The sequence below is a fragment of the Petromyzon marinus genome, chromosome 70, assembly GCF_048934315.1.
Source record: "Petromyzon marinus isolate PM22_M1 ecotype Great Lakes invasive population chromosome 70, UKy_Petmar_22M1.pri1.0, whole genome shotgun sequence".
Taxonomy (NCBI): domain Eukaryota; kingdom Metazoa; phylum Chordata; class Hyperoartia; order Petromyzontiformes; family Petromyzontidae; genus Petromyzon; species Petromyzon marinus.
Window position 1 is genome coordinate 3,025,650 of NC_133736.1, and position 26,866 is coordinate 3,052,515.

Sequence of the window (26,866 nt, forward strand, 5' to 3'; positions counted from 1 at the left end):
GCCAATTTGGACAAACGATGAGCGGCACACCACGGCTTGTCATTTCGAATCACGTCCGGTGGGGATCTTTAACATTTTTTAATACCGCGCACCGCGTGGTATTCCACGGTCATTGCACTCACCACTGTCAAAATTAGGACGGCCGCTGGATTCCTATGTCATCTTTAACTTGATGTGCTTCCCGCACCTCCGATGAGCACGGTTGGCTACGTACGGTGCAAAAGACGTTCAGCATATACACACACACAGCACGGTTAGCCACGTGTGGGGCTAAAGAAGTTCAACATACGTACAAATAGCACGGTTGGCTACGTATGGGGTGAAAGAAGTTCAACACGCACACCGCGCAGTTGGCTACGTACGGTGCAAAAGAAGTTATACATACACATATCATGGTTGCTTATGTACGGTGCGAAAGAAGTGTAAATTACACACACACAGCATGGTTGGCTACGTATGGTGCAAAAGAGGTCCAACACACACAGCACGGTTGGCTATGTACAGGGTGAAAGAAGTTCTACATACACACACACAGAACGGTTGGCTATGTATGGTGCGAAAGATGTTCAGCATACATATGTAATGATGCCTTGACACACTTCTCTTGAGGTGGCACTTTATTGAAGACGCGTTCACTTAATATCTCCCCTGGCCACCAGTTCATTCGTACTGCAGATTGACTCCCCTGTCGTTACCTCCCGTGGCCACCAGTCCATTCAAACCGCAGGCTGACTCCCCTGTCATTACCTCCCGTGGCCACCAGTCCATTCGTACTGCAGATTGACTCCCCTGTCATTACCTCCCGTGGCCACCAGTCCGTTCAAACCGCAGGCTGACTCCCCTGTTGTTGTATATATAGGTGTTATGAAAATTGATGAAAATAATGAAAATTAAATGAAATTTGAGATTTGCATAATTTATCCGAAATTATGTTAATTAGTGTAATTATGTGCATACATTATGCTGATTCGAGAGATAATCGTATTAATTTATGCGAGTGGGCGTGGTTATGATAATGCAGGTCATTATGGATTATCAGGTCGAGCCTCGGTGACGAGGATTGTGTTATGAATTGGAATAACGCAATTAATCGTATGCAGTGACGCATGCGTTGTGAGCGTGAATGAGAGAGAGTCGATTCGACTCTGCTCTTTAATTCCGTATTATCGATAAGAATACGATTACTCTCGATTGAACATTACGGATTATGTGTGTTATGGATTATGTGTGGTGATAGTGTGCTTATGATAGGTCCCCAGGATTCAGATCTCATACGCAGAACAATATTATGCATAATTTCAGGAAGAATCACACACAAACCTTCTGCTTTGATCAATTTTATTTTCTAGCTAACTTTAATTTTTGGATAATATGAAAACTCTCGACCTTGGAATTTCAACACAGCGTTAACATGATACCATCACGATTGCGTTGTTTCACCTCGATAGCGGCACCTGTGGTTAATTCCCGACGCGTAACACAATCAATCGGTTGTTGAGAGAGAGATTAAAACATGCAACTATTCTATCAAAACCTTAACCTTATAATATGTAAACTCGTATTCTTGAATGATTACACAACACGGCACTCGGTCTTTGATTCGTATCCAATCCTTAACACATTCTGATATGCGAAATTATTATGCTTGAAATCGTCAGCACAGTACTACGGCGATGTTCGTTCATTGATTCATCAACGATTATGCAATTAAAGCGTTCGACTGAAATAATTCTGATTGCCTCATCAACGTAACTCAATGGGTGACGATGTTTTTCGTTATCAGCTAATAGTTGACGCAGTTATCATGAGTCTTGTATGTTTAATGGGAGGGTTGTTGATTTCTTGCGTTGAGCAAACGCCTAGGTTGATTTCCTTGTCAAAAAAATTGTTTGTTCGTTGTGTAGCGGTGGGGGAGTGAGGAGGGGGGAGAGTGTGGGGGGCATACGAACGACTGCCAGTTTCTGTCCACCGCTGGCTGGATGAGTCAGCACGACGCTCGCCGTCGTCGCGCCGATGGGTGTTGAGTGCAGGACCGCTGCCCTCTCAGCCCTGGTGACGCGAAGTTGCACACTGTAGCACGCTGGTGGCACGCTGTTGGCACGCGCTGGTGCTGATGCTGGTGCTGATGGCACGCTGGTGGCGCGCTGTTGGCACGCGCTGATGCTGGTGCTGGTGGCACGCTGGTGGCGCGCGCTCCCTCTCCTTGAAGATGCGCGAACGCGCCCGTGCTGGTTCGCTGATAGCAGTTTCTCTCCACTGCTGGCTGAGCTGCTGCACGCTCTTGCTTGGCGTTGCTGGCCGCGCTCTTTCTCCTTGAAGATGCGCGAACGCGCGCGTGCTGATTCGCTGACAGCGGTTTCCTCCACTGCTGGATGAGCTGCGCCGGTGCGCGCTCTTTCCGCTGCTGTAGTATCTGACGCTGCGCTCGCGAGCGACAGGTCAAGTTTTTCTTCTGCTGAGTGAGCCGAGTGGCACGCGCTCTCTTTGTTGAGGTTGTTGGCGGCTCTCTGACAGCAGGTTTCCTCCACTGCTGTATGACTCAAGTCGCACGCGCTTGGCCACTGGTTTGCTGAAGTTGTTGGCGGATGCCCAAGCTTTTCCGCTGCTGGTTGAGCCACGTTGCACGTGCTTGCTTTGTGGAGATGCTCGAGCGCTCTCAGCGCTGATTCGCTGATAGCAGTTTCTCTCCACTGCTGTATGACTCACTTTCGTTGAAACATCGCGACTCAGCGATCCTCGCTACTCAGCGAGGCTCGGAGCCAGCCGCTCCATGCGACTGCTAGTCCTGTGGACGTCTTGACTCGCTGATCTGTCTTGACTCTTGACTTAACTTCACTGACTTTTGAAAATGCGGCTGACCGTTATATTCAAAGACAAGTCTCTCTGCGCAGCGGAAAAGGGGGGAGGGGCGGGGTCTGTGTGTGTGAGTTCGTGTGTGTGTACAGATGGCTCCTGTGATAACGATCTGTTTGCCCTGGCGTGAAATTCCTCTCTCGCGCTCTTCGGGAGAGACAAAGGTGGTCGGGAGCACCTATCTCTTTATACTTTCGACTTATATTTCTCAAATACCATTTGGTCCCATGTTCGCCACGACTCGTGTTTGTAACTACGTCCTCCCGACACCTCTCGGTTTACCGAGGTTCGAAATGTTATGATGGAATTATTAAAAAGAAAAATAATTTTCATCCTGAGTTTAAGAGGTCCGTTTCCAGATTGTTGGAATCCATATCCCTTGGTTCTGTAAGGTTCTATAATGGAATATCGTTTAAGGTTAACACATTATTATTAATGTTATTTTGCAATTTCTTTAAAACTTGTTTGTCTGGTTGCCGTGTGTGGGGTGGGGTGTGTCTCCTCATCAAACCCGGCTGGCTTTTCCAGATGGCCCCTTGTGATAAGGTGTAATTCCTGCTTTTCCGCGCTGTGAGAGAGACAAAGGTGGTCGGGGTTGCTTGGGATATTGTTTAAACTCTTTCGTAAGTTTGCCCGTTCGCCTCATTCCTTCTCGATAACCTTTGATGTGACTCGGTATTTTGTCTCCAAGCTTTGTTTTAACAGTAAAAGTATTAAAGGTGAAAATCATTTGATAGCGAATTAATTATTGGATAATAATTCACTGATGTATCTGGTGGCCTGGTCTTGATTGGAGTGAGCGCGAGGACCGCTAACTTTAGCTCATTCTTGTTATTGCATTTTAAATTTGAACCGTTGTTTTAAAAAAAAAAATAGTTTAACCCGTGGGCGTCCTCATTTCTGGCTTGCGGGAGGGCTTCCCTCTGCTTGACCTACCTTAGGGCACATCAAACTCTTGTTCATCTGGAGATCTTCGCAGATAGCTGCTAACATCCTCGCCTCGAGAGTTTTATTATTTCTTTATTTATTAATGGCCTGTTTATGACCGACACCTGTTTTTTTGTGTGCCTGGCTTACGGGTTTTATTAATTATTTTGTTTCGTTTGTTAAAAAAAATATATGATATATATATAACGGCAAATATTATTGTTAATATCAATTTTGGAAAAGGCTCATATACAACACTGTCATTACCTCCCATGGCCACTAGTCCACTCACACCACATAAGGCACTATTGTCATTACACACACATAGCACGCTTGGCTACGTACGGTGCAAAAGAAGTTCAACATACACACGCAGCATCTTATGTAAGATATACATGAAGCGCCGAAATACAGGTGTGCTTTGAGGTGATATTGTTGGCATTGTAGTTTTTCTTGTTGTTCAGGTCATGTCAAGAGGAAATATCATGCACACGGAGTCATTCACAATGGACAACGTGTACCTGGGTACGTGAATTAATGACACCACCTGTATTCTGATACACTGTGGATTACACGGGGAGGTGGAAAGGGTTCACAATGGCCATGTATGTGTATCTGCGTAAGTCTCTGTGTGTCTGTGTAAGTCTGTGTAAGTCTGTGTATGTCTGTGTATTCCAAACTGGAGCTAGACATATACACACTGCGCAGGTACAAACACTTCTAGACTCTCTTTCTCTCTCTCCACAACTCATGGGCGAGTTGAGGGGATGGAGTATTTTGTTGGCGTAAGATACCCATGCAGGTGCTTTGTTTTTATGGGGCTGATGGTGAGTCCCAACCCTCTATGTGGACCGGCCAGGGGGCATTCGACACTTCACGCAATAGCCTTAATGCGCGAATGGCGGTTGTTGTTATTGTTGGTGGTGCGTGTGTACGTGCGTGTTTATGTGTGTGTGTGTACGCGCGTGTTTATGTGTGTGTGTGTACGTGCGTGTTTATGTGTGTGTGTGTGTACGTGCGTGTTTGTGTACCGCGCGCAGGCAAAACGCATTCCCATCACTTTGACCTCAAGGTTAAACACAGCTTCGCGCCGACGGCCCGACTCCTCGCCTGGATGGTCTTCGGCAACGAGACGGTGGCCGACACGCTCGCCCTGACCGTGCGCAAGTGCTTCCCCAACAAGGTGCGCCAGGCTGGCGGCCACGGTGGCGAGGAGATGTTGACCACCTCGCCCGGTATGCAGGAGGTCGTGGGTTCGATCCCGACCCCGACGATGCCTGCTGCTGTATGCTGGGAGTCCGCGTGTCTCTCCCGCATCATTACCACGGTGGCTAGGAGATGTTGACCACCTCGCCTGGTATGCAGGAGGTCGTGGGTCACATGAAGGCCTTAGTTACCCGAAGGCTATAATTACATAAGGCCTGGGTTTCATTAAGGTCTGAGTTACATGAAGGCCTTAGTTACATGACACCTGGGGTATATTTGTGGTTTGTGTCTCTCTCTCACCGTTGTCGCGTGGATTTTTCTACGGAGGTCTGAATTGACCTGTAATAAGGTAGGGCATTGATAAGGGGTTGACAGGTATTTAGTAGTGTAGTGTATAGTAGCGTAGTGGATAGTGTAGTGTATAGTGTACGGTAGTCTGAATTGACCTATAATAAGGTAGGGTATTGATAAGGGGTTGCCAGGTATGTAGTAGTGTAGTGTATAGTAGTGTAGTGTATAGTGTACGGTAGTCTGAATTGGCCTGTAATAAGGTAGGGCATTAATAAGGGGTTGACAGGTATGTAGTAGTGTAGTGTATAGTAGTGTAGTGTATAGTGTACGGTAGTCTGAATTGACCTGTAATAAGGTAGGGCATTGATAAGGGGTTGCCAGGTATGTAGTATAGTGTATAGTAGTGTAGTGTATAGTGTAGTGTATAGTGTACGGTAGTCTTAATTGGCATGTAATAAGGTAGGGCATTGATAAGGGGTTGCCAGGTATGTAGTAGTGTAGTGTATAGTAGTGTAGTGTATAGTGTACGGTAGTCTGAATTGGCCTGTAATAAGGTAGGGCATTGATAAGGGGTTGACAGGTATGTGTATAGGTCTTTTCCAGAAGCGACCTGGCCATCACACATTTAGAGCAGCAGCCAAATACCTCTAAACACATAGAGACGTTGATTCTAAATGTTGAGGGGAAAACCGGAGGACCCGGAGAAAAATCCACGCGGCCACGGGGAGAGACTGTAAACCAGGATCTCCTGTACACCAGGCGAGGTAGTTAACATCTCCTAGCCACCGTAATGGTAATGATGAGAGAGTGAGAGACACGCAAACTCCAAATATACAGCAGCAGGCATCGCCACGGCCGGGTTCGAACCCACGACCTCCTGCACACCAGGCGAGGTAATTAACATCTCATAGCCACCGTGGCTGAATACGGCCGATGAAAGGAAAAAAAAAGCATCGGCAAGTGACGTTGCTACCGATTCTACTCATAGTCTATGGGGAAACAGGGGGTGGGGGGTTCCCAGGAACAGCATTGTGACGTCATAAAAGCGGGGGGGGGTAGGGGAGGGGCCTCCCATTCTACTGCAGTGGATTGGACGTGTTTCCGCGTGACGAGCGGTGGTGCAGCGGTTAGCGCTACGCTGCGCTACGAACTCCGGCGGCTCGAGTTCGATTCCCTGTCACGGCCAACGCCAATGACGATCATCCGAACTGGTCCTGGGCCTCCCCTAGGTCGACTCAGCCACAAAATGAGTACCTGGTACGGTGTGTAGTAAACATCGCAACTGGGGGAGACAAAGGCGGCCGGACGTGGTGTCGGCCACCCACGCCCTCGTGTGCCACAGTGCCGGCCTTCATCAGTGCTCGCGAACAGTACTTGGCCCTACATCCTGCTAGAGGCTATACGTCTTTGTGTGTGTGCGTGCGTGTGCATGTGTGTGTGTGCGTGTGCATTCATGTGCGTGCGTGTGCATTCATGTGCGTGCGTGTGCGTGCGTGTGCATGCATGTACGTGTGTGCGTGTGTGTGTGTGTGCGTGTGTGTGTGTGCGTGTGTGCGAGTGTGCGTGTGCATGCGCAGGTGTCTGTGGGATTTGAGCATGAGCAGGAACTTCCGGGAGCCGTGTCCACGCTGTCGATCCGTGCGTCTCCCGGCTCTCTGTGCGCGCTGCGCGTCGTCGACAAGAGCGTCCTCCTCCTCAAGCCCGAAGCTCAGCTGTCGGCCGAGTCGGTAAGGGGGGCAACAATAACAACAACCATAACAATAACAACAACAACAATAACAACAACCATAACAATAACAACAATAACAACAATAACAACAACCATAACAACAATAACAACAATAACAACACATTCTGGACGCACGACCCGAACAACATCAACCGGCCCCCCTCCAGGGAAGCAGCAATTTAGGGGATCTGCCCACGGGCACCTGCGGACCAATCGCACGGGGAAATGTGAGCCCCCTTCAGCCGCTCGTTAGCCAACTGTCCGGCTCGGGAGTTGACCCTGGCAGCTTCCCGCGCTTCGGAGAGCTTTTCAGGAGATGTCACGGAATCTTTTGACGCTTTCACGGCCGGCGCGGCCCGCCCGCAACTGTACGTCGATGGGAGGATCATATTCCTGTCCATACATCAAAAATAATGGAGAGTAGCCGGTGGACGAGCGAGGGGCCATCCTGGAGGGCGGCGAGAACCGCAGGGACATGCAAGTCCCAATCCAGCTGTGACTCGCTGACCGGGTGACTCAACATGGAGGTCGGCGTTCTGTTCAGGCGTTCGACCGTGCCGTCCATCGGTGGATGGTATGGTGACGTGCGCACCTTCTTTGCCCCCAGCAAATCGCAAAACCTCACCTTAGCAGTTTCAAGTAAAATATTTTACCTTGATCGGTCAAAAGGCGTTCGGGGGGCACCCTTATCCAGGACATAGGCCATTACGGAACGCCTCGGTCACGGCTACAGCCGATTGATTCGGGAGCGGCCAGGCCATAGGCCAGCGTGAGAAATACTCAACGCCAACGAGCAAGTATTTGTTGCCTCGCGCGCGGATGTTGGAAATGGACCAAGATTACAGAGGGCAATCGGCTCGTTGATTCGCGGCACCTGAATGGACTGTAGCGGAGGGCAACAAGATTTCGCCGGTGGCTTCTGCCGCGCACATTGTACGCAACCTTTCAGCACATTTTCAATGCATCTGGGGGCGCAAAAAAACGCTGGCTGCGCTCAAACAACCTCACCACAGCAGAGTGGCGGGGGACAACAATAGCGTACCGGCATAATCCACCGTCCCAGTGCATGAACAGCCTGCCCCGCGGGACAGCCGAGGCGACACCACGTGTGGCCGTCTCACCGGCGGCCTCTCTGACTCGCCGACGTGATTTTAATCGAGGACGCGTCTTCCGCCTGCGGGATTTCAAGCCAGCGTGACAATTGGCCCGAGGGCTGATCCACACGCAGCGCGTATTGGAGCGCTGCGTGGTCGGAGCCACGCAGATAAGGCCGGTATTGATTTTCACGAAAAACCACAATGGGCCAACAAATTCCCGGCGCTTAACGCAGTACCGCTGCTCGGCCGGGGAGACAGCACCCAGCTCCCCTCAGGGTTCGAATGCCTGGGACTGACGTTTGCGAACAAGGTCCCTTCCTGAATTGTTACCGGGGTGTCGGCCGTGTGTTGAGGACCTGCGTGAACAGAGGCGTGTCAGCTGCTGCCAAACAGTGGCGACCCACCACTGATACCACTGCGGAGACGATGAGCGGCGCATCCGACCGGGAAGTGACGAGCGGGGCTGCGATATCGGAGCGGCACCAAGACCCGCGCACCAGAGGCGGGATCGAGAACCGTGGTCCTGATCAGCGCCTGAACTCACGTAAGCTGCTTCGCTTCCCCATCTGGGCACAAGAAATACAAGCAACCCTCTCCCTCCCCTCCCCGACGGGGTCTCGACGCAGCCTCCGTCCATCAGAATGCGAAGGGGCATGAGCCCCAACAGGTCCGTGCCCAGCAGGCAGGGAACCGTGAGCACACTGGAGACCAGTACCGGAGCACGACGTACCTCCAGCTCCCCGGTGCGGACCGGCGCTACCACTTGGCCCACTATCCCCATACTTCCCCCATTCGCGGCTACGTGTCTGGCCTGCGCCGGCGCGAGACGGCGCTGTCCCTCCGGTAACAGGTCAAAGATACGCGGGGACGTGAATGCTCGCCGACGCACCGGCGTCGGCCAACACGCGGACGCTGACCCCTGCCACCGAGCCTACCGACACGGACCAACCGACGCCACTTTTTAACCGTGTCCGGCCACGGTGCCCGGACCGTCAGCGGGAATCCTAGCCTGCGCCCCCGAGCGATGGGACGCGTGACGGGGTAAACATGGCGTGCATGGTCCGGGCCGGGTGTTCGAGGTGTCGGCGCTCGCCCGGGTCTGAACGGCCGCGGACCGAGGCTGACGATCCCGGCTGGCCGCCGCCCCGGCGCGCTCGTCCTGCTGCGGCGTCCGCGGACGACTCGTCCCTCCCGGCCGCAGCGGTGGCTGACGATGTCGTCGTTGACCCGAGGATGATCTCCTGCCTCACTGGGTGCCCATCGCCGGGGTCGGCGCGCGCCACGGCTCGCGCGGTTCCCGCCATCTCCTCGTAAGCGCAGATGATGATGGCGTGCGGCCCGTAGCGAGGTGCGGACTTGCTCCTCCACCGCCGGCAGCATCGCTCCCGCCTTCCGTGCCACGGGCAAGGAGCCGGCCCCGCCACCAGCGAGTCCCAGGGCCGGCTCGTTGAGCCGCCGGGAATGCGGCTTCTGCCGTCGCCACCGGTTTCCGTCCTGAGGACCGGGAACGATTCGAAATGCTTCACGCCGGCGGCCTTGAAACCTCTGGCGCACTCCGGACGGAGGATCGAACAACGTCCGCCATCTCCCTGCAGGCACCCTGCAGGGTTCCTCGTTTTTCAGCCAGAATCCGGTCGAACGCCACCAGCGTGCGGTCGTCCAACAACGGTGGGCAGCATCGTCAGGGCTTGCTCACCGCGTCCACCTCATTGCCCCGGGGCGGGCCGTCTCAAACCGGCGGGCGAAAGCGCGACAATTCTCCCGATCTGGACGCAAACTTCCTGCATCGCGGCCCAGCTGGCGGCTCCATCCTGATCCTCCCTCCGCGGGCCGCCTCGCCCGGAGGTTCCGGCTGCATCTCGCCCCCCCCCGGTTGCCGCTGCTGTCGGAGGATCTCGGGAGGACCGACTGGAGCGCTCGCCCAGGTCCCGCGCCGGACGCACGGTCGGCGGCATCGTTGATGCTGCTCCATCCCCGGTACAGATGCTGCGGAGTGCCTGGTCGGGAAGGCTGACCGACACACCCCCGTCTCCTCGCTGGGGTTGGTGGAGGAAGGTGGCCGCACGGGACAAGCAGCTGCCACGGATCTCGTCGATGAGCCGGGAGGCGAATCCCGACTCGTCCGTTCCGTTACGGAGCAGATATCGTCCCGGGCACCCAGAGCGTCTTCTTACTGTGTCTCCCCAACGTGGGTTCTTGCTTCGGGTGAGGCGAGACATCCCACCGCTGCCACCAGATGAAGAGGAGTCGAGAATGGTTGGAAGCACTTCTTTAATTCGCCAATGCACAGCAACACTCGTTCCACAACCAACCCCGAACACCCGTCCCACAGCGCCCTTTAACCCATCTCCAATACACATTCCCGTCTGGCACGCCTTGGTCCCGGTGACGTCACTGCCCTTTGACCCCTGACCCGCGCATTCCCACGCGTGCGATTTGGTGCGTCTCGGTGGCTCGCAGATCCCCTACAATAGTAACAATAATAACAATAATAAAAATAGTAACAACAATAACGGCAATAATAGTAACAATAGCAACGTTAATAACAACAATAATAAAAACAATAATAACAACAATCAACTAAAACCTTATTTTCCCGTGGGTCTGTGTCGAGGAGGAGCTGTACCCCATGGCTCTGCCAGGAGAAGGCGGTGGGTAGACAGGCAGAGTGTGTGGACTAATCTCCATCTGTTCAATCTCACTGCCTATTACAGCAGTATGTGGACTAATCTCCATCTGTTCAATCTCACTGCCTATTGCAGCAGAGTGTGTGGACTAATTTCCATCTGTTCAATCTCACTGCCTATTACAGCAGAGTGTGTGCACTAATCTCCATCTGTTCAATCTCACTGCCTATTACAGCAGAGTGTGGGGACTAATCTCCATCTGTTCAATCTCACTGCCTATTACAGCAGAGTGTGTGGACTAATCTCCATCTGTTCAATCTCACTGCCTATTACAGCAGAGTGTGGGGACTAATCTCCATCTGTTCAATCTCACTGCCTATTACAGCAGAGTGTGTGGACTAATCTCCAACTGTTCAATCTCACTGCCTATTACAGCAGAGTGTGTGGACTAATCTCCATCTGTTCAATCTCACTCCCTCCTACAGCAGAGTGTGTGGACTAATCTCCATCTGTTCAATCTCACTCCCTCCTACAGCAGTGTGTGGACTAATCTCCATCTGTTCAATCTCACTCCCTCCTACAGCAGTGTGTGGACTAATCTCCATGTGTTCCATCTCACTCCCTGCTACAGCAAAGTGTGTGGACTAATCTCCATCTGTTCCATCTCACTGCCTATTACAGCAAAGTGTGTGGACTAATCTCCATCTGTTCCATCTCACTCCCTCCTACAGCAGAGTGTGTGGACTAATCTCCATCTGTTCCATCTCACTCCCTGCTACAACAAAGTGTGTGGACTAATCTCCATCTTTTCCATCTCACTGCCTCCTACAGCAGAGTGTGTGCACTAATCTCCATCTGTTCCATCTCACTCTCTCCTACAGCAAAGTGTGTGGATTAATCTCCATCTGTTCCATCTCACTCCCTGCTACAGCAAAGTGTGTAGACTAATCTCCATCTGTTCCATCTCACTCCCTCCTACAGGAGAGTGTGTGGACTAATCTCCATCTGTTCCATCTCACTCCCTCCTAAAGGAGAGTGTGTGGACTAATCTCCATCTGTTCCATCTCACTCCCTGCTACAGCAAAGTGTGTGGACTAATCTCCATCTGTTCCATCTCACTCCCTCCTACAGCAGCAGAGTGTGCGTGGACGAATCTCCATCTGTTCCTTCTGACTCCCTCCTACGGCAGAGTGTGTGGACTAATCTCCATCTGTTCCATCTCACTCCCTCCTACAGCAAAGTGTGTGGACTAATCTCCATCTTTTCCATCTCACTGCCTATTGCAGCAAAGTGTGTAGACTAATCTCCATCTGTTCTATCTCACTCCCTCCTACAGGAGAGTGTGTGGACTAATCTCCATCTGTTCCATCTCACTCCCTCCTACAGCAGAGTGTGTGGACTAATCTCCATTTGTTCCATCTCACTCCCTCCTACAGCAGAGTATGCGGACTAATCTCCATCTGTTCCATCTCACTCCCTCCTACAGCAGAGTGCGGGAAAAAAAAGAAAGTCAACTCTGTCTCCTCGCCGCATATCTGTCTGCTCTCGCGGCGATTTGTCCCGACAGATTTTCCAAAGGCTTCAGGTGCAGGACCTCAGTTCCTACGACTACAGAATCGAGCGGTTGGATTGCAGCCTGAGAAGTGGTCGATGGCGCAAACGATTGTACAGTGATTGGCTGGATGATTTCCCAAATACCGTGCATCGGCTGTTCAAGGTGTGTGCTCCACAACGCCCGCACCACCACCACCACCACCACCATCAAGAACAATAACAACAGCGTGACCACCAGTAACATCGTAAACACCACTATCATCGTCTCCACCACCACTATCATCATCTCCACTATCACCACCACCACTATCATCATCTCCACTATCACCACTACCACCACTACCACCACAATCATCATCTCCACAACCACTATCATCATCTCTGCCACTTCCGCCATCTCCACCACCACCATCTCCACCACCACCACCACCATCTCCACCACCAACGCTGTACCATGGATGTGCAAGGAGAAGGTGGTACAGCAAAGTGTGTGTGTGTGTCACTATGTTTGTGTGGCACTGTGTGTGTGTGTGTGAGGGTAAATGTGCGAGATTTAGGACTGTGACCCATGCAGCTGCAATGGCTGCTTTGGGTACGTGGTCCAGACCTCCCCAGAGACCCTGGCTGACAGAGAAGGTGTTCAGGATAGTTGAGAAAAAGCAACAGGCCCACTGTCATCGGCTACAGAATCCCACGTCAGAGAGTGAGGATGCTTACCGCAGCCTTCGCTCGGAGGTTTGGAGAGCCATGAGGCGCTGCAAGGATGGTGGTGGTCGCGGGTTGCTGAGGAGATGGAGTCTGCCTCAGTGGCCCGCGATCACAAATCGCTATCTAACTCCATCAAAAAAGTAACCTGCAGCACCACACCTATTACCATCATTAGGGGAAAAAACGGTGATCCAATCTCTGACCCCCAAGAACAGGTTTGCAGATTTTCTGAGCATTTCTGTGAGGCCTTGGGGGAGGGAAAATCCCTCAGCCAGGAAAACATCGTGGCACAAATTGGGGATGACCCTGCTGAGGCTGCGGTGCCTCAAATATTGGAGGAAGTCACCCCCTGTGAGTGGCTGGCTGAGGTGCCATATGTTGAGGAAGTACTGAAGGCGATCCAGAGTCTGAGATCAGGAAAGGCACCGGGCAGAGATGATCTCCCAAGTGAAATGCTGAGGGAGGGTGGCGTTTGTGCACAGACTGCCATATATGACATCATAACAACAGTGTGGACCACTGGACGGGTTCCGCAGGATTGGAAGGATGCCCTGGTGGTCCCCCTCTTTAAGAAGGGGGACCGCACAGAGTGTAACAACTACAGGGGCATCTCACTCCTCAGTGTGCCGGGAAAGGTCCTGGCAAGGCTTATTCAACATCGCCTTGCCAGGCACGCTGAGGAGAGGCTTGCGGAGCCCAAATGCGGTTTCAGGAAAGGGCGGTCCTGCACAGATGCCATATTTTCTGTCCGTCTGCTACAGCAGAGGTGTAGGGAATTCCAGCAAGACCTACATCTCTGCTTTATTGACCTGGTCAAGGCCTATGATACCATCAGTAGGCCTGGGCTCTGGTTGATCTTCGTGCTTTTGGAGTCCCTGACCCTCTGCTCACGATCATTAAGGACCTTCATGATGGTGAGCGGGCCCGGGTAAAACTACGTGGCCGGGAGTCAGAGCCATTCCCTTTTCACCTTGGGGTGCGACTGGGATGTCCTCTGGCTCCCACATTATTTAACATCTATTTCGACAACGTAGTTCGTCAAGTCTTCGATGGCTGTACCAGAGGAATTTCCATCTGGTACAGATACAATGGGAGGCTGGTCGATTCCCGGGTGCGGTCAAGGGGTGGCTGTCCTATTGCTCAACCACGTTATGTATACTTATGATCGGGTAATTGCTGCTCACTCACAGGAGGATTTGGAGGCACGGCTGCTGAACCTGGAGCTTGCCACTAAAAGGTGGGGCCTTACCATTAGCCCCACAAAAACTAAGCACCTGCCTTGGTATTTTGTACCATCGGACACTCCACCCCCACAACTCCCAATTGGTGATGGAGCAGTTGTGGAGAAAGTGGAGAGTTTCCCATGCCTGGGAAGTGTGCTCATGACCGGCTCTACTTTGACAGCAGAGGTCTCACTCCAAATCAATCGAGTGGCATTATCCTTTCACCGGCTGCCTAACGCTGTGTGGAAGCTAACTGGTCCGTCGCTCCACACGAAGCTTCAGGTCTTCTCGGTCACAGTCATTCCCTCCTTTTTTTATGCTTGTGAAACGTGGACCCCCCTAACGGGACTTTCTTCGCTGGTTGGAAACATTTAGGAGCTCACAAATCCTTGAAAGATCTGGACAAAGTCCCATCAGCGAGCTTCTCCGGCAGGCAAGGCTGCGTTGGCTGGGTCATGTAGCCCGCATGCCCAGCCACCACATGCCTAAACAGCTTTTATTTGGCCGGAGAGGGCTAAATGGACATGGCATTTGCTAGAGAGGAAATGGTGTAATGTGGTACAATTGGATGTAGAGCTGCATGGACTTGCAGATGACTGGTATCTGTGGAGGAGGCTCGTGAAGGCCGCTACTGGGCAGGTGGAGGCAGTCGCCCTCCAGCAACAATGGAGGGCAGTGGAGCGATGCTCACAACAACGAGCGGAGCGCCGGGTGGCTAAAGTACAGCAACTTGGCACAGTAGAGGGCACAGGTGGTGCATCAGCCAGTGATCTCAGTCAGTGGACTGATAATAATAATGATTATTATTGCCATCATCATCACCACCACTGTGATCTTCTTCAACTCACAGGGCATGGGCCTGGTGGTTCTGACCGACACTACCGTGAAGAGGTCAGTGGATTGCCATAACCGTCAAGATGACATCCACTATTACAGTAAAATTGTCAACAGCCCACCTCGGGTGTTCGGTGATCGTGGAAAAATTCGTCACATGGAGCAAGGTACCAATCTCAGATGTGCACCACCGCCACCACCACTATCACCATCTCCAACACCACTATCTCCACCACCACTACTATCTCCACCAACACCACCACTATCACTGTCTCTACCACCACCACTATCACTGTCTCCACCACCACTATCACTGTTTCCACCACCACCACCACTATCACTGTCCCCACCACCACCACTATCACTGTCTCCACCACCACCACCACCACCACTGTCTCCACCACCACCACTATCACTGTCTCCACCACCACCACCACTATCACTGTCTCCACCACCACTATCACTGTCCCCACCACCACCACCACTGTCCCCACCACCAATATCACTGTCTCCACGACCACCACCACCACCACCACTATGACTGTCTCCACCACCACCACCACTATCACTGTCTCCACCACCAATATCACTGTCTCCACCACCACTATCACTGTCTCCACCACCACTATCATTGTCTCAACCACCACTAGCACTGTCTCCACCACCACCACTATCACTGTCCCCACCACCAATATCACTGTCTCCACCACCACTATCACTGTCTCCACCACCACCACTATCACTGTCCCCACCACCACTATCACTGTCACCACCACCACTATCACTGTCTCCACCACCACCACCAATCTCCACCACCACTATCACTGTCTCCACCACCACCACCACTATCACTGTCCCCACCACCACAACTATCACTGTCTCCACCACCACCACTATCACTGTCTCCACCACCACTATCACTGTCTCCACCACCACTATCAATGTCTCCACCACCACTATCACTGTCTCCACCACCACCACCACCACTATCACCGTCTCCACCACCACCACCAATCTCCACCACCACCACTATCACTGTCTCCACCACCACTATCACTGTCTCCACCACCACTATCACCGTCTCCACCACCACCACCACCACCAATCTCCACCACCATCACCACTATCACTGTCTCCACCACCACTATCACTGTCTCCACCACCACTATCACTGTCCCCACCACCACCACTATCACTGTCTCCACCACCACTATCACTGTCTCCACCACCACTATCACTGTCTCCACCACCACCACTATCACTGTCTCCACCACCACTATCACTGTCTCCACCACCACCACTATCACTGTCGCCACCACTATCACCGTCCCCACCACCACCACCAATCTCCACCACCACCACTATCACTGTCTCCACCACCACTATCACTGTCTCCACCACCACTATCACTGTCTCCACCACCACTATCACTGTCTCCACCACCACCACTATCACACTCTCCACCACCACCACTATCACTGTCTCCACCACCGCTATCACTGTCTCCACCACCACTACTATCACTGTCTCCACCACCACCACTATCACTGTCTCCACCACCACTATCACTGTCTCCACCACCACCACCACTATCACTCTCTCCACCACCACCACCACCACTGTCTCCACCACCACCACTATCACTGTCCCCACCACTATCACCGTCTCCACCACCACCACCACAATCTCCACCACCACTATCACTGTCTCCACCACCACCACCACCACTATCACTGTCCCCACCACCAATATCACTGTCTCCACCACCACTATCACTGTCTCCACCACCACCACTATCACTGTCTCCACCACCACCACTATCACTGTCTCCACCACCACCACTATCACTGTCTCCACCACCACTATCACTGTCTCCACCACCACTATCACTGTCTCCACCACCACTATCACTGTCCCCACCACCACTATCACTGTCTCCACCACCACCACTATCACTGTCTCCACCACCACTATCACTGTCTCCACCACCACCACCACTATCACTGTCTCCACCACCACTATCACTGTCTCCACCACTATCACTGTCTCCACCACCACTATCACTGTCCCCACCACCAATATCACTGTCCCCACCACCAATATCACCGTCTCTACCACTATCACCACCACCACTATCACTCTCCCCACCACCAATATCACCGTCTCTACCACTATCACCACCATTATCACCACTATCACCATCACCACTACCACCACCAATCTCCACCACCACGTTGTATGTATTGTTATTAAAGTGAATATTAAATAAGAAATGATTTTTAAAAATACAAAAATAACAATTAAAAATGTTAAAATTGCAACCAAAAATGTTTATTCATGTAAATAAGTGTTATTAACTACAAATGTGTGTTAAGTGTAATTAATTACACGTGTCTTAGCACGAAATTACGTGCGTGTGTATGTGATTATGTGAATGTGATTGTGTGCGTGTGTGTCACCTCGTGTACAATTATTAAGTGGTGCGATTATCAGTATTGGCTCTCTCGTTGCCTCGGAGTATGCTTCACCAATTGTGAAAATATCAATGGTTCTCGCTTTAATCTCAACATTTATGATTCTCTGCCTCTACATTCAGGATTATTGCTTTCACAATGATGATGTGTAACTGTGTCAGGTCTCGGGATTCAGATCTCACCGCGGGATACAGTTCATCATTACGACGATGAGCACGAGTTTAGGATAGGGCCACTCGTAAACCCGTTTTTTTTATTTAAATCTCAGCAACTTTAACCTGCCCCAACATCAAACTCTCATCATCGGGATGCCGACAGCGGAGCCCGTGCAAAAAAAAAAATACTCAACGAGTCAATCCGTACTGGACGATCACAAAAGCATCAATGGTCAAACCTCGCGATCACGTGACTAAACCCTAACAATGGGCAGCACCTCAGAGTGGCGATATCCACGCAGAATGCCTTTCTCGGCGAATGCGTATCGAATACATTCCGATTTAAAGCTTTTTCGCGACTGCAGGGATTCATCTTCTCGGTTCTTTCGGTGAAGTCACCACCGCGTAGAAGGGAAATAATAAAATGATAAAAAATAAAACGTGATAAAATAAAACTAGAATTTTTTTTATTACGTATAAAAAACACAAAAAAATAAAAAAAATATATTTTGTTATGCTTTATTTTTTATTGTTTTATTATTTCCCTTCTACGCGGTGGTGACTTTACCTAAAGAACCATGAAGGTATTATATATACTTAGTTTTTTCGGTAAAGTCACGTTGAAGGGAAACAACAAAATAATAAAATATATATAAAACAACAATATTGTTGGTAAAGTCACGTTGAAGGGGAACAACAAAATAATATATATAACAACAATATTGTTGTTTTAACAACATATATATAAAACAACAATATTGTTTTAACAACAATATTGTTGTTTTATATATATTTTAGTATTTTGTTGTTTCCCTTCAACGTGACTTTACCGAAAAAACTAAGCATATGAATTACTGCAGTCACGAAAGCTTTCAATCAAAATGTAACCATGAAGGTGCGTATCGAATAGTTGTAAAGTGTCGACGGTCGGAGCTCGTGAGCACGTGGTTCAACTGAAACAACATGGCCGTCACGTGACTTGAAGCTTTCGTGACTGCAGGAATAAATATTCTTTGGGTCTTTCGGTAAAGTCGCGTAGAGAGCGTGAATATAGACATTCCGTGTCGTTAAAACCCGCGGCCACCCGACACAGCCAACTAGTAAGGGTTATCACGTAAACAGAACGTTGGCCAATTCGTCACTAGTACAGCACTAGTGTGTAGTAGTGTATAGTGTAGACTGTAGTGTATAGTAATGTCGTGTATGGTAGTGTAGTGTATAGTGAAGTGTATTGAAGTGTAGTGTATAGAAGTGTAGTGTGTAGTAGTGTAGTGTATAGTGTAGTGTATAGTCGTGTTGTGAATAGTAGTGTAGTGTATAGTAATGTCGTGTATGGTAGTTTAGTGTATAGTGAAGTGTATAGAAGTGTAGTGTGTAGTAGTGTAGTGTATAGTAGTGTAGTGTATAGCGTAGTGTCGTGTATGGTAGTGTAGTGTATAGTAGTGTAGTGTATGGTAGTGTAGTGTATAGTAGTGTAGTGTATAGTAATGTCGTGTATGGTAGTGTAGTGTATAGTGAAGTGTATTGAAGTGTAGTGTATAGAAGTGTAGTGTGTAGTAGTGTCGTGTATGGTAGTGTAGTGTATAGTGTAGTTTATAGAAGTGTGGTGTATGGTAGTGTAGTGTATAGTGTAGTGTATAGTAGTATAGTGTATAGTAGTGTCGTGAATAGTAGTGTAGTGTATAGTAGTGTCGTGTATGGTAGTGTAGTGTATAGTGAAGTGTATAGAAGTGTAGTGTATAGAAGTGTAGTGTATAGAAGTGTAGTGTATAGTGTAGTGTATAGTGAAGTGTATAGAAGTGTGTGGTAGTGTAGTGTATAGTGAAGTATTTAGAAGTGTAGTGTATAGTGTAGTGTATAGTGTAGTGTATAGTAGTGTAGTGTATAGTAGTGTCGTGTGTGGTAGTGTAGTGTATAGTGAAGTGTATAGAAGTGTATGGTAGTGTAGTGTATAGTAGTGTAGTGTATGGTGTCGTCTATAGCGTAGTATACTAGTACAGCACACCGGTGTGTTGGAGAGCCCAGCCACAACATTTACAAACTTGAGTACGACGTTTCGCCAGCAATTACAACCAGCTTCATCAGGCGACAGCCAGTTTTGTGTCGGGTGGTGGCGGGTTTTTACGACACATTTACACGATCTAACCCAAAAAACAAACTCTGTTATGGTGGATACTGGTCGCGAAAAAGCCTAACGTGTTCAACTCGCGTAGACAGGTTCAAAGAAAATAACTAACAAAAACCCACGACGTCTCTAACCCACCTACGTGACTTTACCGAAAGACCCAAACAACAGGCCGTCTCGTGGTCACGCGGCCTTTAAAAAGTACTTGAGTGTCAAAGCGAACGCGTCGCCTGCTTCTGCCTCGTTCCCAAAACGACGCCTCGAGTCCCACGGCGTCGATGAGTGGCGAGTAAATTTCGATTTAAAGCTTTCGTGACTGCGGTGACTCACATTCTCGGTTCTTTCGGTAAAGTCACCACCGCGTAGAAGGGAAACAATAAAATAATAATAGAATATATATATATAAAACAATACAATTCTCACGACGTTTCGACTGCAACACCACAGGCAGTCACCATCATCATCATCAGGTGTGAAAACCAACGGCAAGAAACATTTGAAAGAAGTGGCGGTTTGTATTTTGTTTATTTTTGGAACGTTAGCACCACGGAGAGCGATTTGACATGTTTGATTAGATGGACGAGTCCATCTATTTTGATTTAAAGCTTTCGTGACTGCAGTAATTCATATTGTTTTATATATATTTTATTATTTTGTTGTTTCCCTTCAACGTGACTTTACCAAAAGAACTAAGAATACGAGTCCATCTATGTTCGGAAAACCGGACGGGGGGGAGACGAAAAATGAATGCATGCTGTCTGAAAGCCACCGTTCTTGCCGTTGGTTTTCACACCTGATGATGATGATGATAATGACTGCTTGTGGTGTCGCAGTCGAAACGTCGTGAGAATTTTTCTTGTTTTTTATATATATATGTACGTTTTTATTATTTCATTGTTTCCCTTCTACGCGGTGGTGACTTTACCGAAAGAACCGAGAATGTGAGCGGTAAGCCGTAGCGGGACGGCGGCAGGCTTTAGCTCCGCAGCGAGTCGTGCACCCACGGCCTCCCCGCCGCTCATCGTGCTTGGTCCACGCCGGAGGGTGCCCGCTGCTCCCGATGCGGCTGCGGGTTCGGCAGCCCAGGGCTCGATCTGCATCTCTCTGTGTGTGCGCGTGTGCGTGAGTGTGTGGCCGCGCTCCACCTCATTCCTTGTCAGCGGCTGTGGCCGCACCCTCGGTGCCTCCCCTCCTCCTCCTCCTCCTCCTCCCGACCTCTCTCGGGAGGTCTCCTTCTGTGCGCCGCTGTCTCGGCTGCCCCTCGCTCACTCTCGAGGACTCGCCGAAGGATTCCCGTTGTCAGGGAGTCGGTTTAATGCCACGGCGGTTTAAGAAAGGTTCATCATGCAGCGATTGGCAATTTGAACGCTTCAGCTGTCCAGGCGCCACGCTTTGTTTGATTCGGGGAGTGAAACGGCCGAGGGACATTTCCCGTCTCTCTTGACGCTGTCTTTTTTTTTTTTCCCCGTCGGGCGGGCAGGGAGCTTATGGCGCTTTGCCATGGGGTCCTCCCTCGCTCTCTCAGACAGTCCCCCTTTTGCCCGTGCAAGAGAATTATTTCCATATTCTTGGTTCTTTCGGTAAAGTCACGTAGAAGGGTAACAATAAAATAATAAAAAATATCTTTATATTATTTTATTGTTTCCCTTCTACGTGGTGGTGACTTTACGGAAAGAACCAAGAATGTGAATCCCTGCAGTCACGAAAGCTTTAAATCGAAGTTTATAATTATTTCCGTCATGGCCTCTCACCAACTTGTTCCTCCTTTGCTGCTGCATGAGTTAGGTTCGTTCCTGGGAAGCGAAATATTTTTGCGGCTTTAAAGGCCCTCCTCCTTGTCTCCTGTTACATAAATCAGGGAAGGGGGGAATGAATCGGGAAGGAAGGGAGGGAAGGAGGAAAGAAATGTGGGAAGGAATGAAGGAAGTGTAGCCAGTGTAAATTGTGTAATTTGTGTGCCTTGTGTAACTTGTGTGCCTTATGTACCTTGTCTACATTATGTAACTTGTGTGCCTTGTGTACCTCGTGTTCATTATGTAACTTATTTTCCTAATGTACCTCGTGCACATTATGTAACTCGTGTTCCTTATGTGACTCGTGCACATTATGTAACTCGTGCACATTATGTAACTCGTGTTCCTTATATACCTTGTGTACCTAATGTACCTTGTGTACCTTATGTACCGTGTGTTGCTTGCGTTGCCTGTCGCTTAAACTGCACAGAGGGCGAAGAGATGTTCAAGATGGTGAAGGAGGCCGTCAGAGAATATTTCCCGGAAACGTGGATCTGGGATCTCTACCCAGTCAGGTGAGACCAGGATCACCACCACCACCAACACCACCATCGCCAACACCACCACCACCATCACCACCATCGCCGCCGCCACCACCACCACCACCATCAACCACCATTGCCACCAATGACACCACCATCGCCACCAATGACACCTCCACCAACCACCATCGCCATCACCATCACCTTTGTCGTCCCCCATCAATGCCAACAACCATCGTCGTTGACACCACCACCACCATCGCAACCACTGCCACCACCGCCACCACTACCATCGCTAGCGCCACCATCACCACTACTACCACCACCACTACCATCGCTACCACCACCATCACCACCACTACCACCACCATTACCATCGCGACCACCACCATCGCCACCACCAATACCATCGCTACCACTGCCACCACCGCCACCACTACCATCGCTAGCACCACCATCACCACTACTACCACCACCACTACCACCACTACCACCACCATCACCACCACTACCACCACCACTACCATCGCTACCACTACCATCGCTACCACCACCACCATCACCACCACCGCCAGCATCGCCACCACCAGACCAAGTTCCGCCACTCGCTCGCCCCGCCAACCTTTACCGCCTCCACTTTGACAAACGCTCGGTGTAGTGAGAACCAAGACAGGGAAGTCTTCAGCAGTAGGCAGGGGTCCTGATTATCCTGGAGGCCCACTCACTCACCCACTCACTCACTCATTCACCTACTCACCAACTCACTCACCTACTCACTCATTCACTCACTCACCCACTCACTCATTCTTTCACCTACTCACCCACTCACTCACTCACACAACTCACTCACCCACTCACTCACCCACTCACCCAACTCACCCACTCACTCACTCACCCAACTCACCCACTCAATCACTCACTCACCTACTCACTTATTCACTCACTCACTCACTCTTTCACCTACTCACCCACTCACTCACTCACCCAACTCACTCACCCACTCACTCACTCACCCACTCACTCACTTACCCACTCACTTACTCACTTACCCACTCACTCACCCACTCACCCAACTCACTCACCCACTCACCCACTCACTCACCTACTCACCCACTCACTGACTCATTCATCCACTCACTCAGCCAACCCCCCACTCTCTCATTCACCCACCCAATCTCTGCCCAGGGGTTTTTGCCCCCAGCTGATGGTTAACTGCCCAGCCTCCCCCGAGTCTCTGAACACCTCGTACTAATGCCATCCTAATGATGCCGCCCTCCTCTACCCCGCCCTCCCCGCCCCACCCAAGTGAGCCTGGCTTGGAGCAGGTGGCGGTAAAGGTGCCAGACTCCATCACCGAGTGGAAGGCCTCGGCGTTCTGCTCGTCGCCGGCGGGTTTCGGCCTCTCCGAGGTCTCCTCGCTCCGAGTCTTCACCCCGTTCTTTGTCGAACCCGTGCTGCCCTACTCCGTGGTGCGTGGCGAGACCTTCCCGCTCGCCGTCAGCGTCCACAACTACCTGCACAGCTGCCTCAAGGTGACCGGCGCCTCTCCTGCTGCTGCTGCTGCTGCTGCTGGTGGTGGTGGTGGTGCTGGTGGTGGTGGTGGTGATGTTCCACTCCGGTGGTGGGTGTCCATCTAGGACCCCCATTCAAACCCACAGTGGGCCTGGTCTCGGCTAGCTGATGAAAGTTGCAAGCGAGAATTTCATCATCGCATGCGGCTGGGGTTGGCATCGTCCCCCACTCCTCCTGATGTCGAGGGTAAATGGGCGAGGTTTAGGACTGTGGCTCATGCAGCTGCGATGGCTGCTTTCTTTGGGTACGCGGTCCAGACCGCCCCAGAGACCCTGGCTGACAGAGGAGGTGTTCAGGATAGTTGAGAAAAAGCGACAGGCCCACTGTCATCGGCTACAGAATCCCACGTCAGAGAATGAGGAGGCTTTCCGCAGCCTTCGCTCGGAGGTTAGGGGAGCCGTGAGGTGCTGCAAGGATGGGTGGTGGTCACGGGTTGCTGAGGAGATGGAGTCTGCCTCAGTAAGCCCACGATCACAAATCGCTCTTAAACTCTATCAAAAAAGTAACCTGTGCTGCCACATCTATTACCATCATTAGGGGAATGAATGGTGATCGAATCTCCGACCCCCAGGAACAGGTTTGCAGATTTGCTGAGCATTTCTGTGAGGTCCTGGGGGAGGGGACATCCATCACCCAGGAAAACAACGTGGGACAAAGTGGGGATGACCCTGCCGAGGCTGCGGTGCCTCAAATATTGGAAGAAGAAGTCATCCCCCTGTGAGTGGCTGGCTGAGGTGCCATCTGTGGAGGAAGTACTGATGGCGATCCAAAGTCTGAGACCAGGAAAGGCACCGGGCAGAGATGATCTCCCAAGCGAAATGTTGAGGGAGGGTGGCGTTTGTGCACAGACTGCCCTACATGACATCATAACAGTCTGGGCCACTGGACGGGTTCCGCAGGATTGAAGGTTGTCCCTGGTGGTCCCCCTCTTTAAGAAGGGGGACCGCACAGACTGTAACAACTACTCCTCAGTGTGCCGGGAAAGGTCCTGGCAAGGATTATTCAACATCGCCTTGCCAGGCACGCTGAGGAGAGGCTTGCGGAGCCCCAATGCGGTTTCAGGAAAGTTCATAGTTCATTTCATAGTTCATTTATTTGGTATAGCCCTGTGAGCCATTCGGCTCTTGAATCGTGTGCAACCGCAACAAACAAAAAAAACATGAACAAGAAAACATCTTAAAGTGATTATGTGTGACTGTGCAAACAGAAAATCCAGGAAAACAACATAAAAAATATTCCTGAAATAGCACCGTACACCAACGCTGTGTGCAAAAAATCCTAGTGGGATGCAAGTCAAAATAACAACAACAACCACAAGACAACTAAGATTAAGGACATCAGTCTAACTCCATATACAATAAACAAAAACATGGCCAAAACAAAACAAAAACGTTTTCGAAATCACCAAAATAAAAGCCATACATGCAATGTAACAGTGATCATAGGGACTGTGACCAAATTTTTAACAACAAACTACATAAATAAATTATAACTCCAAAATCTAGAGCCATATTTTAGGCCACTGAATAGCAGTGGCAGCTAGGGGTGTACAACTCCTCTCGAGCAGTTTTGAGTGAAGATCTCATAGGTAGTGATTCAAGTTGCAGTTTATTGGCAATAGCATTCCAGACCCTGGGGGCATCAATAGCAAAGGCCCTTCCTCCAGTTTTTGTACGGCAATAGGGAATGTGAAGCTGGTACATGAGTGAAGACCTGAGGTCAAATTTGTTCTTTGAAACAGAGAGGAGATCCAGTAGTTAGTCTGCGGATTTTTTTGTAAGTACATCGTGAATAAATAAGATCTGGTGCACAAGCCGTCGAACATTAAGAGATGTTAAGTTTGACCCAATGTAGAGATCACAGTGGTGAGTCCTATATGGGCAGTTCAATGCAAATCTTAAGGCCGAGTGATAGATGGAATCAAGCTTTTTCAGTACAGTACTTGGGGCTGATTTATACAAGATGTCACAGTAGTCAAGTAGAGGCAGTATGGTAGCTTTTATCAATTCCAAACGGAACAATGGGGGGAAGCAATGCTTGTGTCGATACAGAAAACCAATTTATATTTTTGTCTTTTTACCAATATAATCAATGTGATCTTCAAAGTTAAGTTTTGAATCCAGGATGACCCCAAGATACTTATAGATCTTAACCTGCTCTATTTGATAATTATTCAAGGAATGTAATTGGGGAAAAATAACTTCCTGCTTTAGTCCCGGTGAGAAGCATAGCACCTTGGTTTTGGAGGTATTCAAGACTAGTTTAAGAGAAACTAGCTGATGTTGTAGTTTGTTGAAATCACCCTGGGTGCTCCTGCACAGATTCCATATTTTCTATCCATCTGCTACAGCAGAGGTGTATGGAATTCCAACAAGACCTACATCTCTGCTTTATTGACCTGGTCGAGGCCTAAGATACCATAAGTAGGCCTGTGATCTGGTTTGTTCTTCGTGCTTTCAGAGTCCCTGATCCTCTGCTCACGATCATTAAGGACCTTCATGATGGTGAGCGGGCCCGGGTAAAACTATGTGGCCGGGAGTCGGAGCCATTCCCTGTACACCTTGGGGTGAGACAGCGATGTCCTCTGGCTCCCACATTATTTAACATCTATTTTGACCACGTAGTTCGTGAAGCCTTCAATAGCTGTACCGGAGGAATTTCCATCTGGTACAGATACAATGGGAGGCTGGTCGATTCCCGGGTGCGGTCAAGGGGTGGCTCCCTATTGCTGAACCACGTTATGTATGCTGATGATCTGGTAATTGCTGCTCACTCAGAGGAGGAGTTGGAGGCGCTGCTGCTGAACCTGGAGCTTACCACTAAGAGGTGGGACCTTACCATCAGCCCCACCAAAACGAAGCACATGCCTGGGTATTTTGTACCATCGGACACTCCACCCCCATAACTCACAATTGGTGATGGGGCAGTTGTGGAGAGATTTGAGAGTTTCCCATACCTGGGCAGTGTGCTCATGACTGGCTCTGTTTTAACAGCAGAGGTCTCACTCCGAATTAGTTGAGCGACATTATCTTTTATTTGGTTTGATAACGCTGTGTGGAAGCTACCTGGTCTCTCGCTCCACACAAAACTTCAGGTCTTCTCGGCCATAGTCATTCCTTCCCTTCTCTACGCTTGCGAAATGTGGACCCCCCTAATGGAACACCTTCGCCGGTTAGAAATATTTAGGCTGGCCTGCCTACGATCCATCCTGGGTTT

At 50.2% G+C, this 26,866-nt stretch overlaps 1 protein-coding gene across 1 annotated transcript in view; it reads left to right on the top strand.

Annotated features, from left to right (window-relative positions):
- The window catches only part of LOC116957128 (alpha-2-macroglobulin), a 100,358-nt gene that overhangs the window by 20,114 nt on the left and 53,378 nt on the right, over window positions 1-26,866 (top strand). The window contains exons 10-16 of the mRNA XM_076055185.1: window positions 4,245-4,305; window positions 4,821-4,963; window positions 6,855-7,004; window positions 12,298-12,447; window positions 15,066-15,216; window positions 22,027-22,111; window positions 23,385-23,610. Of these exons, the coding sequence (XP_075911300.1) occupies window positions 4,245-4,305; window positions 4,821-4,963; window positions 6,855-7,004; window positions 12,298-12,447; window positions 15,066-15,216; window positions 22,027-22,111; window positions 23,385-23,610 (966 nt within the window). The remainder of the gene's footprint in view (window positions 1-4,244; window positions 4,306-4,820; window positions 4,964-6,854; window positions 7,005-12,297; window positions 12,448-15,065; window positions 15,217-22,026; window positions 22,112-23,384; window positions 23,611-26,866) is intronic.